This window comes from Mobula hypostoma, chromosome 11, assembly GCF_963921235.1.
Source record: "Mobula hypostoma chromosome 11, sMobHyp1.1, whole genome shotgun sequence".
NCBI classification, from domain to species: domain Eukaryota; kingdom Metazoa; phylum Chordata; class Chondrichthyes; order Myliobatiformes; family Myliobatidae; genus Mobula; species Mobula hypostoma.
In genome coordinates, this window is record NC_086107.1 from 98,058,097 (window position 1) to 98,074,638 (window position 16,542).

Below are 16,542 nucleotides of genomic sequence, written 5' to 3' on the forward strand. Positions count from 1 at the left end.
GAGAGCTATGGGTAACCCTAGGTAATTTCTAAGGTAAGGCCAGGTTTGGCACAGCTTTGTGAGTCGAAGGGCCAGTATTGTGCTGTAGGTTGTTTCTATGTTTCTACATGTACTTTGATAATAAACTTACTTTGAAATTCAGCAAACCCTGAGAATGACACCAGTATGTTGAAGGAGGACAAGTGAAGGTGTTTAAGGTGAGATAGGGGAGAAACATGGTAAATGAAGAGTCAGAGATTTATTATCTTTACCAATGTACATATCACCAAGCCCAGATGAAATATATCCTAGGATGTTGAAAATGTGGGAGAAAATAGCAAAGTTTCTGAGGACATTGACTACAGGATTAGTACCCGTGGATAAGAGAATTGTTAATGTACAGTTGTTGGAAATAAAATGATCTATCAAATTCTCACTAGTTTAAGCAGTGGTTGATATGATATTGCAATTCATTCAATAAGGAGAGCACAAATATTTAATTTAACTGGAATAGTCTGGCCTAGCTGACTATTAGTAACACTCAAAATGCTGGAAGAATTCAGCAGGTCAGGCAGCTTCCATGGAGAAGAATAAACAGTCGAAGTTTTGGGCACACCCTTCATCAGGACAGGAAGCAAAGGGGGAAGAAGACAGAATAAGAAGCTGAGGGAGAGGGGAAGGAGTACAATCTGGTGAAGGGAGGAACTTGGAGTTGCCCTAGTATTTTGAGTGTTACTCTGGATTTCCAGTACCTGTGGTATTTCTTGTATTTATGACTAGTTGACTGTTACAATGGTAAACTGGTGTGATTCTGTAATGCCAACTGTTTTAAAAACTCTTATTAGCTCATACTAATGAGACCTAGGTCACTTGCTGTCACTATTTCATAGCACCGGCCAAACAGTGGCAGTCATCTGCCCAACCACCACAGATAGGAAAAATGCACACAGCTAGAATTAGTTTCAGTCTGCAGTAAAACAGATTTGAAACTGGCTTTCTTGCCTGTAAAATAGTTTCAACAACTTGGGCAAGTTTATTTGGATAATTACACACCACTACCACCAAAACCCATTTCTCAGTTTTAAATATTGAGAAGTGTATCACAACCTTTTCAATGCATTTGAAGCTTTATTTCTCAGCAGTGCAAACAATAAAACATCAGTAAATTAAGAGAAAAAAATTAAAAAAATAACTTTCAAAACTCTTTGAGTGGTGTAGAAAATGTTTGCATTGATCAAGTAGTTACATCACGCTGGAACTGAGTTTATAATACATACAAGGTGTATTTGATTTTTTTATTGTAAACAATAAGCAGAATGAAAAAAATACTGTTAGTTTTGCATTTCATTTGAAAGCTTTAAAGTAAAATATTGTATATATTATCAGGAATCAAAGCATTATTTTATCACATTACATTAAATGCACGTTGCAATAAAATCAAACAATATTATTAGGCATATTGGGAGAGAAATGCAATGTTTAGCTCCTCTATCGTGATTTTAATATTCATTTTGGCTAAAACCTACTGCATTGCACAGCATGGATGACTCTTGCTTCTTCAACTATAGCATTTTTTAAAAAAGCAGACCAATTTTAAGAAATAAATCTTTTGATGTCCCCATTTCTATAGATGGTAGCCCTATCAATAAATTAATACTTCAATACAATAATTATTTAACATTAGCTGGCAATAGTTTAATTTCATTTTGCTGGTTCTTTTTGAATCATTGTGACAAATCCTTTAATAAATCTTAAAGGTGCCTGTGAGCAGTGCAATAGCATAGTAGTGCAAATATTGCCTCATGATACATATAGCAGATACAGTTAATACTGCTGGTCTTTAAGCTAGACTACTTGGCGACTAACATTGTTCTTATGACATTTTCCATTATATTATAACCACAGGAAATAAATAGTATGGGGAAGGAGAACAAAATTAGAAAATTCCAATCTTAATCTTACTGATGCTAGTGGAAAATACAAGATTATACAATGAAATCAACATGGCAGCAATGTACAAGTGTGAGGAATTTTCCATCTCTGCTCTCAGCCTCTTCCCCCCCCCCGATGCTTTCTGACAATTGCTGCTTTAAAACAAACCACAAATCAAATGGAATAAATTTAAGAAATAAATCCTGACTTTAAGAATCATTTCCAGATAGCTATAGTACAATATGGGATGCACATGAATGCAACCTTCAATGAGCATACACCAAACTCTCAAATTCTTGTTCAGTTCATTACTTCCATTTTTCACACTGGCCATTGGAAACTTCTTGGTTAGGCTGCCAATCAGTACACCAGTCGACAATTTATTTTCAAGAATGCATGGCAGGATTCCAGTCCAAATGTCGTGTTCAAAATAGTCCATGATGCTGAAAGATAACATCCTAAACTACTTTAAGTTTCATTCCGATGGCTAGTGAGCGCTTGGCAACAATTTAATTTTAATAATTTGGAAGAATCTTGTGTACCATAGAGTAAATAAATTTAAAATGTTTTGCAATTAATGGTGCAGTTGAACTGCATTTCTCTAAAAGCTCAGAGAAACAGCAGAGTAAATTGTGTCTAGCAACAGGCAAAATTGTTGACCATTTCTGATCATGGGTAAAGCACTAAATGTGTGGGCAGAGGATAAGGCCTCACCCTCAATCAGTGTCTCTTTGATACTGGGACATTACTGTCACATGATTGTTGAGGAAGGTAAATAGACAATCATGCAAAGGCCTAGGTAGACCCTCAGGTAGGGTACCTTAAAGCAGGTGCTGCTATAGGAAAGTAAACCAGAAACACCATTTCAATGTGGACCTTCAGATGATGATGATGGTGGCATGTTAGATTTACACTGGATGTCTGTTGAATGGGAATGTTATTGCAGAAAGTACCTACTTTTGCATTTACCCTTCCTCAAAGCTCTGTGTTTGTGTTCTAAATGGACTTTCCTTAAATAGACATTTCTACTTCACAATTTGGCCTGTTCTCCCTGTTCCATGAGTTTATGAAGCATTTCCCATCCATGAACAAAATCATTTTGACAAACACAAATCAGAACAGTGATGCAAAAGGATCAAAAGAATAAATTGCATCAAGCTCCTAATGTATTTTTAGCCAGATTTCTTTCTTCAATTGACTTAGGTTAAGTGGCTGCTGTCCCATAGTTAAAAATTTGAGGAGATGTATAATTTCATTCTGAACCATATAACTGTGTAGCAATGGATACTAAGCTGGAAGGCCTTGTAGCAGATGCATGTTGAAAGCAGTTATGCAAGTGATTTCATGATCTTGTATAAGAGCAATTAAGCTTTGTAGTCAGCATGGCAGCTGGTGTTTGAACTGACTCAGGTCTTTAAGCATTTTTAAAATATATCATGTGCTACTGGCATGCAATTCTATAAATCACTGCCCGATTTGTGAAGAAAAAAATCAAATTAAGTTAGATGACATTTGTTTGTCTGGTACACTAGCACTTCCACTGGTAATTCCATTTACTGGCAGGGAAGTTAAATGCATACTGGGTGAACAGAACAACATTCAATTAGATTTAAACTTGCAGTCATTAATAGACTACATACACCAAACTGACTTAAGTTACGGAAACCTGTAGCTCTTAATATTTGTTACAAATCATACAAATGTGCATACAAATTAGGCACAGGACAGGCCACTGCACCTCTCAAACCTCCTCCACAATTTAACAAGAACATGGCTTATCTAATAGTAACATACATCAAAGTTGCTGGTGAACGCAGCAGGCCAAGCAGCATCTATAGGAAGAGGCGCAGTCGACGTTTCAGGCCGATAGATGCTGCTTGGCCTGCTGCGTTCACCAGCAACTTTGATGTATGTTGCTTGAATTTACAGCATCTGCAGAATTCCTGTTGTTTTTATCTAATAGTAACCTCAGCTTTGCATTCCCATCTATCTACATTATGCCTTGTTCCTCAGGAAGTTGTCTACCTCTGCCTTAAAAATATTCCAGGACTCTGCCTCTGCCTTTTGAGGATGGAGTTCCCAAGGGTCCTGATCCTCAAAATTCTAACTTCTCTCAGGAGAGAAAACATCTCAGGAACATTTATGTTTCAAAGAAGTCTCCTCCTGCTCTGAAAAATACTGCAGGAGATACAAGCCTCCTTTTCCAACTGTTCCTCATTCAGGGGCAACCCATGCTAGGCATTGGTTCAATAAATCTTCTCTGAATTGCTTCCAGTCTATCAAGAACCTTCCTTAAATGAGCTTATTCCAATACACAGTACACCAGGTGAGATCACAGCAGTGCTCTTTATAAGCTAAAATACATCTTGTCCTTCTAGTTTATAATTACCACTCCCACCTGAATAGTACTTTTAATGTAGTAACATAGTCCAAGATGCTTCCTAGAGATCAAATTTAGTTTAGCACATCTGATACTTCGTTAAACATTAGTGTGCTGTCTGCAAGGCCCAACTAGTTTAACTATTTCATCAATGACTGACTTTCCATGATAAGATCAGAAGTATGAGTGTACAAATGATTGTATAGTGTTTACTTCCATTTGCAGTTCCTCCGCCGATGAAACAATCCACACCTGCACAGAGCAAAAAAAAGGTTGCGTGCAAGCACTGGCTGATATGGGAAATACCAGACAAACAGCAGGCTAGATTGACAGTCCTGCACCAAGTGCCTCACCGCCTGACACCATTTATAGTTCAGCAGCATGATGGAATAATCCCCATAAATTTGCATGTGCAGCTCCAACAACACACGTTCAACACCAATGACAAAGTATCATGCTGTATCATTGTCTCTACCAACAACACACTGTAGCTGCAGTCTGTATCATCAACAAAACAAGTTACAATTACTCACACAGGCTACTTGGACAATATTTAATACCTCTAACACGGAGGACAAGAGTGTAGATGTGAGAACACACCACCATAACAACTCGTACACCATTCTGACAGAAGTACATCATCCCTAAATTTAAATGTTGTAAATCCTGTTCAGCAGGAACTGAGAGCAGCTTCCCCAGGAATGCAGAGAGAGAAGTTGGTACCTCGTCAGTGCCTTCTCTAGGGCAAATAGGGATGTCCATAAATTCTGGTTTTGCCAGAGACAAACTTATCATTTAGATGAAATTTTATAAAAGAAATTGAAAGGCAGCACGATGTTTCCTGTTGATCTACAAACCCTATTCAATATTGGCGATGAGCACATATCAAGGCAGTGGAGAGCATGCTTACGTTTCTATTAATACTCTAAATAAAGACAATACTGGAAGCACTCGGGTCTGGTAGGATCTATGCTGGGGTAAAACAGTTAACATTTCTAATGAAAAGTCATTAACTGAAAAAATTTTCTCTGTTGATCCTACTAAGTCTAATCATTACAGTTTTAAGATTTTTTTTTGCTTTTCCTTCAGTACTTGCTTATAAACAATTGAATTGACTTGCTTTTTTTCTCTTTTCCTGAAATGTTTCCAGAAATACTGGTTTTAAAATAATGAAAACTCAAGATAACAATGTTAAATAATAAATATAAAATAAGTATACTTTAACTGCACTGAGTATTGCACTTCAGAATCTAATACATTGAATGTCACACACTGTACAAATATGCAGGTCTGGAAAAAAATTCAAAACTATCATTGATTTCATAATCCCAGTTTAAAAATTCCTCCATTGTACACGATAGTAAATCATAAAAATCTTTACAATATCAAATGCCCGAATGAAACAAGATTTGTAGGCATCCTCTTATGTAATGTCACAATTAACATTGGTTAGTGGAAGCTGAACCCCTGAATATTTTCCCCAACATGTTACTTTTGCTCAACAATACAAGAAAAAGATATATCCTTTTATTTGAATTTTTGGAACTCCAGTGGAAGTCAACATTGGAAGAGTATTGCAGGTCAAATGCATAGAGTGAATGTGTCCACGGGCTATGATGAAATATCATTTTTAACATTGGGGAATAACTGGTGGGGCCTACTCTCTGTGGTTAAACTTCAGTAAACAAGACCTTGCATCTATAACGATTTAGATCAGTCCAGATAGGAGTCGGTGACACGATGAAAGTTTATAACCTTTCCTCAATTGTCATCAAGATGGTGGTGAACCATACTTTTTTTTGATCACTCATTTATGATTTGGCAAGTCTCGATTGCTAAACCATTACAGAGGACAATTAAGAGTCAGAGTATATACCAAATTGTCATGGACATACAGTACACACAAGGGATAGAAAGATTTCCTTCCACCAGTCATTGAACCATTAATACTGGATTTCATTTTTTTTTGGGTACAAGAATAATAATAAATACTTTGACCATTAATTCAAAAATGGGAAATTAGCCCTTTCTGCATCTTGCTTTGAAATTCCGAGTGCTTCAGCAATCAACTGGATATTTGAGGAAATTAATTAGTTGCCAAAGATAAACTGATTGTTAACCTTTATGGTGGGTGAGCCAAGCACAAAGAAAACTTTTACAAATGCATAAACAGCCAAAACATCTTGTCCCAAACTGTAACAAAGGGCTTGCTATTCTGACTTGTTTAGTAATTGAACCACTAAGTAACAAGTTCGACAGAAACCCACCACACCCTAGCTGATGCCAAGAGAAAGATGCAGATTTTGGAAAAACTTTACTGGGCAGTGTACTGGTCCTGTGTACGGGACCATGAAGCCTCAACAGCAGTAGAACTGTGGTTAAATAACTGAATGGGCAATTAGAATCTTAATAGAAAATGCAAGAAATTAAGTAACTGAGCAGCTCAAAATAAAAATCAGTAAAAGGTTGGTAATTTGTCAGAGTTATATTGTGGTGAAGAACTCCAGTCCAGATAAGTGTGTCTGTTAAAGCAGCTAGCAATGGACAATCTTACCAGCTTTGTTCACTTCCCATGCACATACACAAACAAAAGCAATGTGGATTTTCAGACAGTGATTAATCTTGGTTCATCCAGGCCATCTGAATAGCAGGAATTAGAATTCTTATAAAGATTCCCAAAATTCCTGGGAATGTTGGCATTCTTCTAAGTTCTACACCAAGCCAAGAGGTCTTTGTGTATTGTGCTGACAAGCTTGCATAATATTCTTGTTAAAGGTCTGTGAGGTGGGGTAGATTTATGTCAACTATCAGCTTCTGAAAATTATTAATTTTAGTTAAAATAGTACCGATTTAATGGCAGTGCAATTGGACGCTTGATCAGAATGAGTGTTCCCACAGCATGGTAACAGTTTATTCCTGACAGACACAATGCCCGCACTGGTCCATCCACTGGCTGGAATGTGCGTGGGAATGGTATTAGAATTTCAGTCGGGTGCATGATAACATTTCTTCCAGCAAATACAAATATTCTACCATTTGCAAACTATATACCCAGCAGAAGTTAATGGCTATTTACAAAAGAGGAAAAGCCCAGATGCCTCTTTCTTAAAAAAAAGTGAGACTTTGTTTGCCAGTGTTTCCTTGTATTTCATTGCTGCAGTTGATAGGAAATCAACTTTGAATCAATGTTATGGAATTACTTTAATGTCCAGTACAAGAAGTTTAAAACCATTGCATGTGTTCAAAATCCATAATAAAAATACATGCTCAAACTTTTCCATTGGGATGAACAGGTGGAAATTCAATCTGAAAGGTGCAATGTGATAGGGTAAAATTTCATGAACAGTGCATCATAAATAATGGCACACAATAGATTTCTTCCAATCACTTCTCCATATTATTCATGGCTTAGGATATTCACAATCTTGAAACTGAGTGTTTCTTTTCAATACATTCCACTAAGTACCTCTGTATTTCCTTCCTGTAAAATGGGCTTTTTTTTTATTTGCAATAAGCAACATAGCAGAGATTGGGCAGCAGTTAGAGCAATCACCAGCACTGAAGCTTCAGATGTGCATTAAATAAAACCTGGCCAGGTCGATGAAGGGCTGTAGGATGCAGGATGGCAGACTGCTGGAGTTACATCACTGGCTCTCCATGGACACGGAATCGGTAGAGGCAGGTGTATTCAGGATGACCCCAGTTGCTATTCACCCTCAGTTCAATGACTTGGTAGGCTGCAAGATCTTCATTCTACAAGTCAAAAGGAAGAATAAAAGACAAGGCATCAAATCAGGGAACCTGTGCTACAGTACAAACATATGTGCAGATACAAGGCAGGGCTTTGGGATGGGGTCGGGGCTTAGCTGCAGACCAAATTTACAATTGACATGTTAGTAGCCCATTTTCAGTGTTTTACATGGAATCCAGGACATTCTTTTAAGACTATACAGCATTGATAATAAGGGAAAAGCAAAGCTATTGCTTCTTGTAACATCATGGGTGGGGGAGACACTATGCTCTACGTTTGCTTTGTGGCAATTGGTGTGACTAAGTAGTTGTAATATCAAAACCTGTACTTTGGTTGGGTTTAACTGGCTTGTGACCAGCAACTACAACAAGTAGATCAGCCATAAATCCAGTTGTCTTCTGTAACCAACTATAAAACGTCCAGTGGCAGCACATTGAACACGCGATTAATCTTTGTTACCGTGTTCCCGCTTACTGGAATACATCAGTTTGATCTTCTGCAAAGACTGACTGAAGTAAAAATGCCTGAAGTGACAAAATCTAGGTAAAGATTGAAATCACAGCTTAAACACTAGAGCAAGCCGATGGTCAGATATTGTCACTTGTCAGAAAACAACTACCAGTTACTATATTGAGGAGCATGTTTTAGGAATAGATAGATAAATATCCCTCAACATCAGCAAGACGAAGGAATTGGTTGTTGACTTCAGAAGGAGTAGCGGACCGCACAACCCTATTTACATCAGTGGTGCGCAAGTGGAATAGGTCAAAAGCTTTAAGTTCCTTGGGGTCAATATCACAAATGACCTGACTTGGTCCAACCAAGCAGAGTTCACTGCCAAGGAGGCCCACCAGCACCTTTACTTCCTGAGAAAGCTAAAGAAATTTGGCCTGTCCCCTAAAACCCTCACTAATTTTTATAGATGCACCGTAGTAAGCATTCTTCGAGGGTGCATCACAACCTGGTATGGAAGTTGTCCTGTACAAGACCAGAAGAAGCTGCAAAAGATCGTGAACACAGCCCAGCACATCACACAATCCAATCTCCTGTCCATGGACTTGCTTTACACCGCACACTGTCGGAGCAGTGCTGCCAGGATAATCAAGGACACGACCCACCCAGCCAACACACTTTTCGTCCCTCTTCCCTCCGGGAGAAGGCTCAGGAGCTTGAAGACTCGTAAGGCCAGATTTGGGAACAGCTTCTTTCCAACTGTGTTAAGACTGCTGAACGGATCCTGACCTGGACCTGGGCCGTACCCTTCAAATATCCGGACCTGCCTCTCGGTTTTTTTGCACTACCTTACTTTCCCTTTTCTATTTATGATTTATAATTTAAATTTTTTAAATTTACTATTGATTTGTACTCCAGGGAGCGCAAAGTGCAGAATCAAATATCGCTGTAATGATTATACGCTCTAGTATCAATTGTTTGGCAACAATAAAGTATAAAGTATATTCAAGACATATGAAAATAAAAGCATGAACAAGGTGATAGGATTATTTTAGCAAAGAACCAATGGTCCTTTCTGCATGTTCATACCTGCACCTGGAATGTCTGGATTGGATCCGCTTCTTGGTTATAGGTGTACTGTCCAAACAGGAACCCTTCATCCCGATCCTCATCATCTAAGCCCTGTAAACAAGCAAAATCAACAATATTCTGCTCCAGACAGTAACAGCTGCACCCAGAAATTTCCCCTCCCAAGTTGGTCCAACAATTATATCAGGCAAATGAGTACAGCAGGGCTTTCACTCGTTTGTAAAAAAAAACTTTATTGAATATAAACCATGGGGGCACCACTATTACATCTTGGGGGGGGGGGTCAGAGATCAGAGTTCAATTCCAATGCAGTCTCTAAGGAGTTTGTACCTTCTCCCCATGACTGCATGGCTTCCCTTGGGGTGCTCTGGTTTCCTCCTACAGTCCAAAGACACTCAATTTAGTGGGTTAATTGGTCATTGTAAATTGTCCTGGGATTAAGCTAGGGTTAAATAGGTGGGCTGCTGGGCAGTGCGGGTCATTGGACGGGAAGGGCCTGTTCTGTCTTGTTACTCTAAAATATTTTTTAAAAATTTAGAAAAAAAAATCATTTTATTTGAAAGAGAATTAGTTCCCTAAATGTTTCAAACAGAACAATTTCACCACCTTGTTTATTATGAAGTGAATCTGTAACACAAGCAAACTGAATGAAGTGGACACGTCCAACACACGTAGCATGGAGCTTGGTCTCAGGAGCACGTCCAGATTATTGGTTTATTTGTGGCTTCATTTACAACAGAACAAAATCTATATTGTATTCGCTGCTGAAGTAGTTCAGTACGGGAGGTACAATGGAAGCTAGTGCTGCGAAATCTAGAAACCAAATTCAATGCAGAGTTAACTGATGAAAGGTTACTGAGCTGGAACATCAGCTGTGTTTTTTTTCCTTCATGGGTGCTGTCTGATCCACTTAGTATCTCCAAATCTTTCTGGTTCAATATCAAGGTTTCCAGCATTTGCAATTCTTTGCTTTCAGTCAACTGTACAAGCTTCTACAGATTTAACTAGGAATAGTTATGATCTGGAATGTAGGCACTGAGCCATTTATAAGGTCATGTACTGCTGTGTTGCTACTTATGATTGTGAAGTTCAACTCAACCTGAGTGCTGAATATTTAATCAGTGACAAGAAAAATTAGTCAAAGATAGACATAGACATACTTTATTGATCCCGAGGGAAATTGAGTTTCGTTACAGCTGCACCAACCAAGAATAGAGCATAAATATAGCAATACAAAAACCACAAACAATCAAACAACAATATGCAAACTATGCCAGATGGAAATAAGATGGGGGTATATTGGTAAAAGAAGCATTTTATTTGAGCTGGAGGAAAGTGCAGAACTGGGAAATACAATGCCTCAAATTGATTTACTCAAGAGCATGCTCTGGAAAAAGGCAAACCCAAAGATTACTAGCCCTTTTACCACAAACATCAGTTGTAGCTGACAACCAAAGCTTTTAGCTTGTCTCAGCATTGTAGTAATCAAAACTTTAGGGGATCAGGGGTAATGAATATGGACTAATCACCCATTAGCACTCACATTTACAGTGATAAAGTACTTTGATAGGACCAACTCCTGCCAAAGCAAGTACTGCAATTTGCCCATCACCACAATAGGTCTACAGTGGATGCAATCACAATGGCTCTTCATGTGGCCTTAGATCATCTGGGCGGTACTAATACTTACGTCAGGTTGCTGTTTATTGACTACAGCTCAGCGTTTTAACACAATCAGTCCTATAGTTCTGATCAAAAAGCTCCAAAACCTGGGCCTCAAAATCTTCCTCTGCAATTGGATTCTCGACTTCCTCACTGGAAGACCACAGTCTGTGCAGATTGGAAATAACATCTCCAACTCTCCGACAATCAACACTGGCATACCTCAAGGATGTGTGTTTAGCCCACTGTTTTCTCTCTCTCTACACCCATTACTGTGGGGCTAGGCATAGCTCAGATGCCATCTATAAATTTGCAGATGACACAACTATTGTAGGGAGAATTTCAATTGGTGACAAGGTGTACAAGAGTGAGGTAGATCAGCTGGTGCCGTAGCAACAAACTTGCATTCAAAGTCAGCAAGACCAAAGAATTGATTGTGGACCTCAAAGGATAGGACAAGGGAACACACCAGTACTCACAGAGGGACGAGTGGAAAGAATCAGAATCAGGTTTATTATCACCAGCATATAATGTGAAATTTATTAACTTAGCAGCAGCAGCACAATGCATTACACAATATAGAAGAGGGAAAAAAAAACAATAATAGAAACATAGAAAACCTACAGCACAATATAGGCCCTTCGGCCCACAAAGCTGTGCCGAACATGTCCCTACCTTAGAAATTACTAGACTTCCCCATAGCCCTCTATTTTTCTAAGCTCCATGTACCTATCCAAAAGTCTCTTAAAAGACCCTACCATATCCGCCTCCACCACCGTTGCCAGCATCCCATTCCATGCACTCACCACTCTGAGTTAAAGAACTTACCCCTAACATCACCTCTGTACCTACTCCCAAGCACCTTAAACCTGTGTCCTCTTGTGGCAACCATTTCAGCCCTGGGAAGAAGCCTCTGACTATCCACACGATCAATGCCTCTCATCATCTTATACACCTCTATCAGGTCATCTCATCCTCTGTCGCTCCAAGGAGAAAAGGCCGAGTTCACTCAACCCGTTTTCATAAGGCATGCTCCCCAATCCAGGCAACATCCTTGTAAATCTCCTCTGCACCCCTTCAATAGTTTCCACATCCTTCCTGTAGTGAGGTGACCAGAACTGAGCACAGTACTCCAAGTGGGGTCTGACCAGTGTCCTATATAGCTGCAACATTACCTCTCGGCTCCTAAATCCAATTCCACGATTAATGAAGGCCAATACACCGTATGGCTTTTTTTTGGTGTGTGCCTGTATGCATGCGAGTCTGTGCATGTGCGTGCGTGTCTGTGCATGTGTCCGTGATGATATCTTTTCTCTCCATGGCTTTTTTACAAGGCGCGGAGCGAGAGAGAGACTATGTGGCGCACCACTCCTCACATGGACATTTTCACAGTATTTTCCCTTTATTTTACCCGGCACGGATGGAAAGCATACTCGGGAGCGGACCCAACTGGTTTCGAACCCAGGAACCTCCGCTCCTGGGTCCGGCGCTGATGTCATTGCGCCACCAGCCAGCCCACCGTATGCCTTCTTAACCACAGCATCAACCATAATAATAAGTAAATCGATTACAGTATACATATTATGAATAGATTAAAAAATGTGCAAACAGAAATACTTCATATTAAAAAAAAGTGAGGTAGTGTCCAAGGGTTCAATGTCCACATGGACATTGAATCAGATGACAGAGGGGAAGAGCTGTTCCTGAATCGCTGAGTGTGTGCCTTCAGGCTACTGTACCTCCTACCTGACGGCAACAGTGAGAAAAGGGCATGCCCTGGGTGCTGGAGGTCCTTAATAATGAATGACACCTTTCTGAGACACCGCTCCCTGAAGATGTCCTGGATACTTTGTAGGCTAGTACCCAAGATGGAGCTGACTAGATTTACAACCCTCTGCAGCTTCTTTTGGTCTTGTGCAGTAGCATCCCCCCACCACCCATACCAGACAGTGATGCAGCCTGTCAGAATGCTCTCCACAGTACATCTAAAGAAGTTTTTGAGTGCACTTGTCGACGTTCCAAATCTCTTCAAACTCCTAATGAAGTATAGCCACTGTCTTGCCTTCTTTATAACTGCATCGATGTGTTGGGACCATTTTAGATCCTCACAGAGATCTTGACACCCAGAAGCTTGAAACTGCTCACTCTCTCCACTTCTGATTCCTCTACGAGGATTGGTATGTGTTCCTTCGTCTTACCCTTCCTGAAGTCCACAGTCAGCTCTTTTGTCTTTCTGACATTGAGCGCCAGGTTGTTGCTGTGGCACCACTCCACTAGTTGGCATACCAACAGCGGTTGTATCGTCAGCAAATGTATAGATGGTATTTGAGCTATGCCTAGCCACACAGTCATGCGTATTTAGAGAGCAGAGCCATGGACTAAGCATACACTCCTGAAGTGTACCAGTGTTGATCGTCAGCGAGGAGGATATGTTATCACCAAACCGCACAGATTGTGGTCTTCCGGTTAGGAAGTCGAGAATCCAACTGCAGAGGGAGGTACAGAGGCCCAGGTTCCGCAACTTCTCAATCAGGATAGTGGGAATGATGGTATTAAATGCTGAGCTATAGTCCATGAACAGCATCCTGACACAGGCGTTTGTGTTGTCCAGGTGGTCTAAAGCCATGTGGGGAGCCATTGAAATTGTGTCTGCCGTTGACCTATTGGCGATAGGCAAATTGCAATGGGTCCAGGTCCTTGCTGAGGCAGGAGTCCAATCTAGTCATGACTGACCTCTCAAGCATTTCAACACTGTCGACGTGAGTGCTACCGAGCGATAGTCAGTAAGGCAGCTCATATTATTCTTCTTAGGCACTGGTATAATTGTTGCCTTTTTTGAAGCAAGTGAGAACTTCTGCCCATAGCAGTGAGAGGTTGAAAATGTCCTTGAATACTCCCACTAGTTGGTTGGCACAGGTTTTCAGAGCCTTACCAGGTACTCCATCGGGACCTTCTGCCTTGCGATGGTGTACTCTCTTCAAAGACAGGCTAACATCGGCCCCTGAGACAGAGATCACAGGATCATCAGGTGCAGCAGGGATTTTCACAGCTGTAGCTGTGCTCTCCTTTTCAAAGTGGGCATAGGTGTTGAGTTCATCTGGTAGTGAAGCATCGCTGCCATTCATGCTATTGGGTTTCGCTTTGTAGGAAGTAATGTCTTGCAGTCCCTGCCAAAGTTCTGTACATCCGATGTCACCTCTAACCTCGTTCAAAATTGTCTCTTCGCCCTTGAAATAGCCCTCCACAAATCATACCTGGTTTTCTGGTATAGTCTGGGTTGCCAGACTTGAATGCCACAGATCTAGCCTTCAGCAGATGATGTACCTCCTGGTTCATCCACGGCTTTTGGTTTGGGAATGTACAGCAAGTCTTTGTAAGCACACACTCAGCCACACAGGTTTTAATGAAGTCAGTAACAACTGCAGCATACTCATACAGGTTCAAAGATGAATCCCTGAATACAATCCAGTCCATCGATTCAAAGCGGTCCTGTAGGTGCTCCTGTGCTTCCCTTGTCCATACCTTCTTGGTCCTCACTACTGGTGCTGCAGTCTTCAGTCTCTGCCTACACTCAAGGAGTAGAAGTACAGCCAAGTGATCGCGTGGAATAGCATGGTAGGCATTCTTGATGGTGGTGTAGCAATGATCCAGTGTGTTGTTTCCTCTGGTATTGTAAGTGATCTGTTGACGGTAATTGCTTAGTGATTTTTTCAGAATGGCCTGGTTAAAATCTCCCAAAACAATGGTGAAGGCGTTCGGCTGCATCCAGTACAGAAGGGGTTAATCAGGATTCCATGAAACGCGGTCCTAATGTCCCTCTGATTCAGCACCCTAGCTCTGATCATCGATTTTATTCACCAGAGACTGCATGTTTGCCAGCAAGATAATCGTTACAGGGAGTTTAAAACCCCATTTCCTTAAACGCACTTGTAACCCCACACTGCACCCGTACTTCCTCCATGGGTGCTTCCGACCACAATCGGTGTTGTTTCTGTCAGTTTTAAGCAGCGATAGTTTGTTTAAACGCATTAATACATTTTGTTGACTGTACTGACCTTGGAAGCAGTTGTGCTTTTTAGCTGTATCAGGCTGAAACGGGAATATTTAATCATATCCATTGAGAGTACTGCTGCTACTCGAGTCGCACCTAAGCGCCCCGGAAGAGTGAGCAATTTCATGTTCCAGGCTGTCAGCATTGGAGGATCTATCCCAGGCCTAAGCATATCGATGCAGTCACAAAGAAGGCACAAAAGCGGCTATATTTCATTAGGAGTTTGAGAAGATTTAGTATGTCACCAAAGACACTCGCTAATTTATACACATGTAACGTGGAGAGCTTTCTAATTGGTTGCATCGCTGTTTGGTATGGGGTGGGGGCACTGCACAAGATCAAAGTAAACTGCACAGCACTGTAAACCCAGTCAGCGCGGTTATGAGCACTACCCCTCCCCAGCATCCAGGACATCTTCAAGGAGCGATGCCTCTAAGAGGTGGCGCCCATCGTTAAGGACCCCCATCACACAAGACATGCCCTCTTCTCATTGCTACCATCAGGTAGGAGGTACAGGAGCCTGAAGGCACACACACGGTGATTCAGAACAGCTTCTTCCCCTCTGCCATCCGATTCTCAAATAGACATTGAACCCACGAACACTACCTCACTACTTCCCCCCCTCTTTTTGCACTATTAATTTAGCATATACTGTACATTTCATTTTTTAATTGTGTTACAATGTACTGCTGTCGCATAACAAATTTCATGACATATGCCAGTGATAATAAATATGATTCTGAAAGTTGGAGAAGGCTTAAAGGTCTGAATAGTGTCCTGCTCTAATTCCTTTTTTTTTAATATATAGAGGGATGGGGTATTTTTAAAAATTTTATTATGGATATGCTCAGCAAATTATTGCCCCCAAGATGATGGTGAGCTGTCATCTTCAGTCCTTCCCTTGACGTTGGAGGGTGTTCCAAGAGTTAAGGCTGATTTATACTTCTGTGTCAAATGGATGCCGTAGGTACGGAGTATCCGTGAACCCTACGCAGTGCCTACGCGGATCCCTACGCCGTAGCCTGCCACCCAACTCTCCCAAAATGTAACTATGTGTCGCAGCAATGCAGACCGCAACCCGCAACAACTGTGATTGGTCCGCTTGGCAGCATCGCATTTTCTCCTACGCTGCAATAGCTTCCCACTGGGCGACTGAAGGGCAGAGAAGGAACTCTGGCTGCAATGCTTTCCATAAAACTTTACAGACATCCGAAATTATGGAGGACACATTTCGCTTTTACGAAA

At 40.7% G+C, this 16,542-nt stretch overlaps 1 protein-coding gene across 1 annotated transcript in view; it reads right to left on the reverse strand.

Annotated features, from left to right (window-relative positions):
• Nucleotides 1–1,092: 1,092 nt before the first annotated feature.
• The window catches only part of sun2 (Sad1 and UNC84 domain containing 2), a 71,294-nt gene continuing 55,844 nt past the window's right edge, over nucleotides 1,093–16,542 (reverse strand). The window contains exons 17-18 of the mRNA XM_063062605.1: nucleotides 9,585–9,677; nucleotides 1,093–8,044 (exon numbers count right to left, since the gene is read on the reverse strand). Coding sequence (XP_062918675.1) covers nucleotides 7,931–8,044; nucleotides 9,585–9,677 — 207 coding nt within the window. The 3' untranslated portion in view covers nucleotides 1,093–7,930. The remainder of the gene's footprint in view (nucleotides 8,045–9,584; nucleotides 9,678–16,542) is intronic.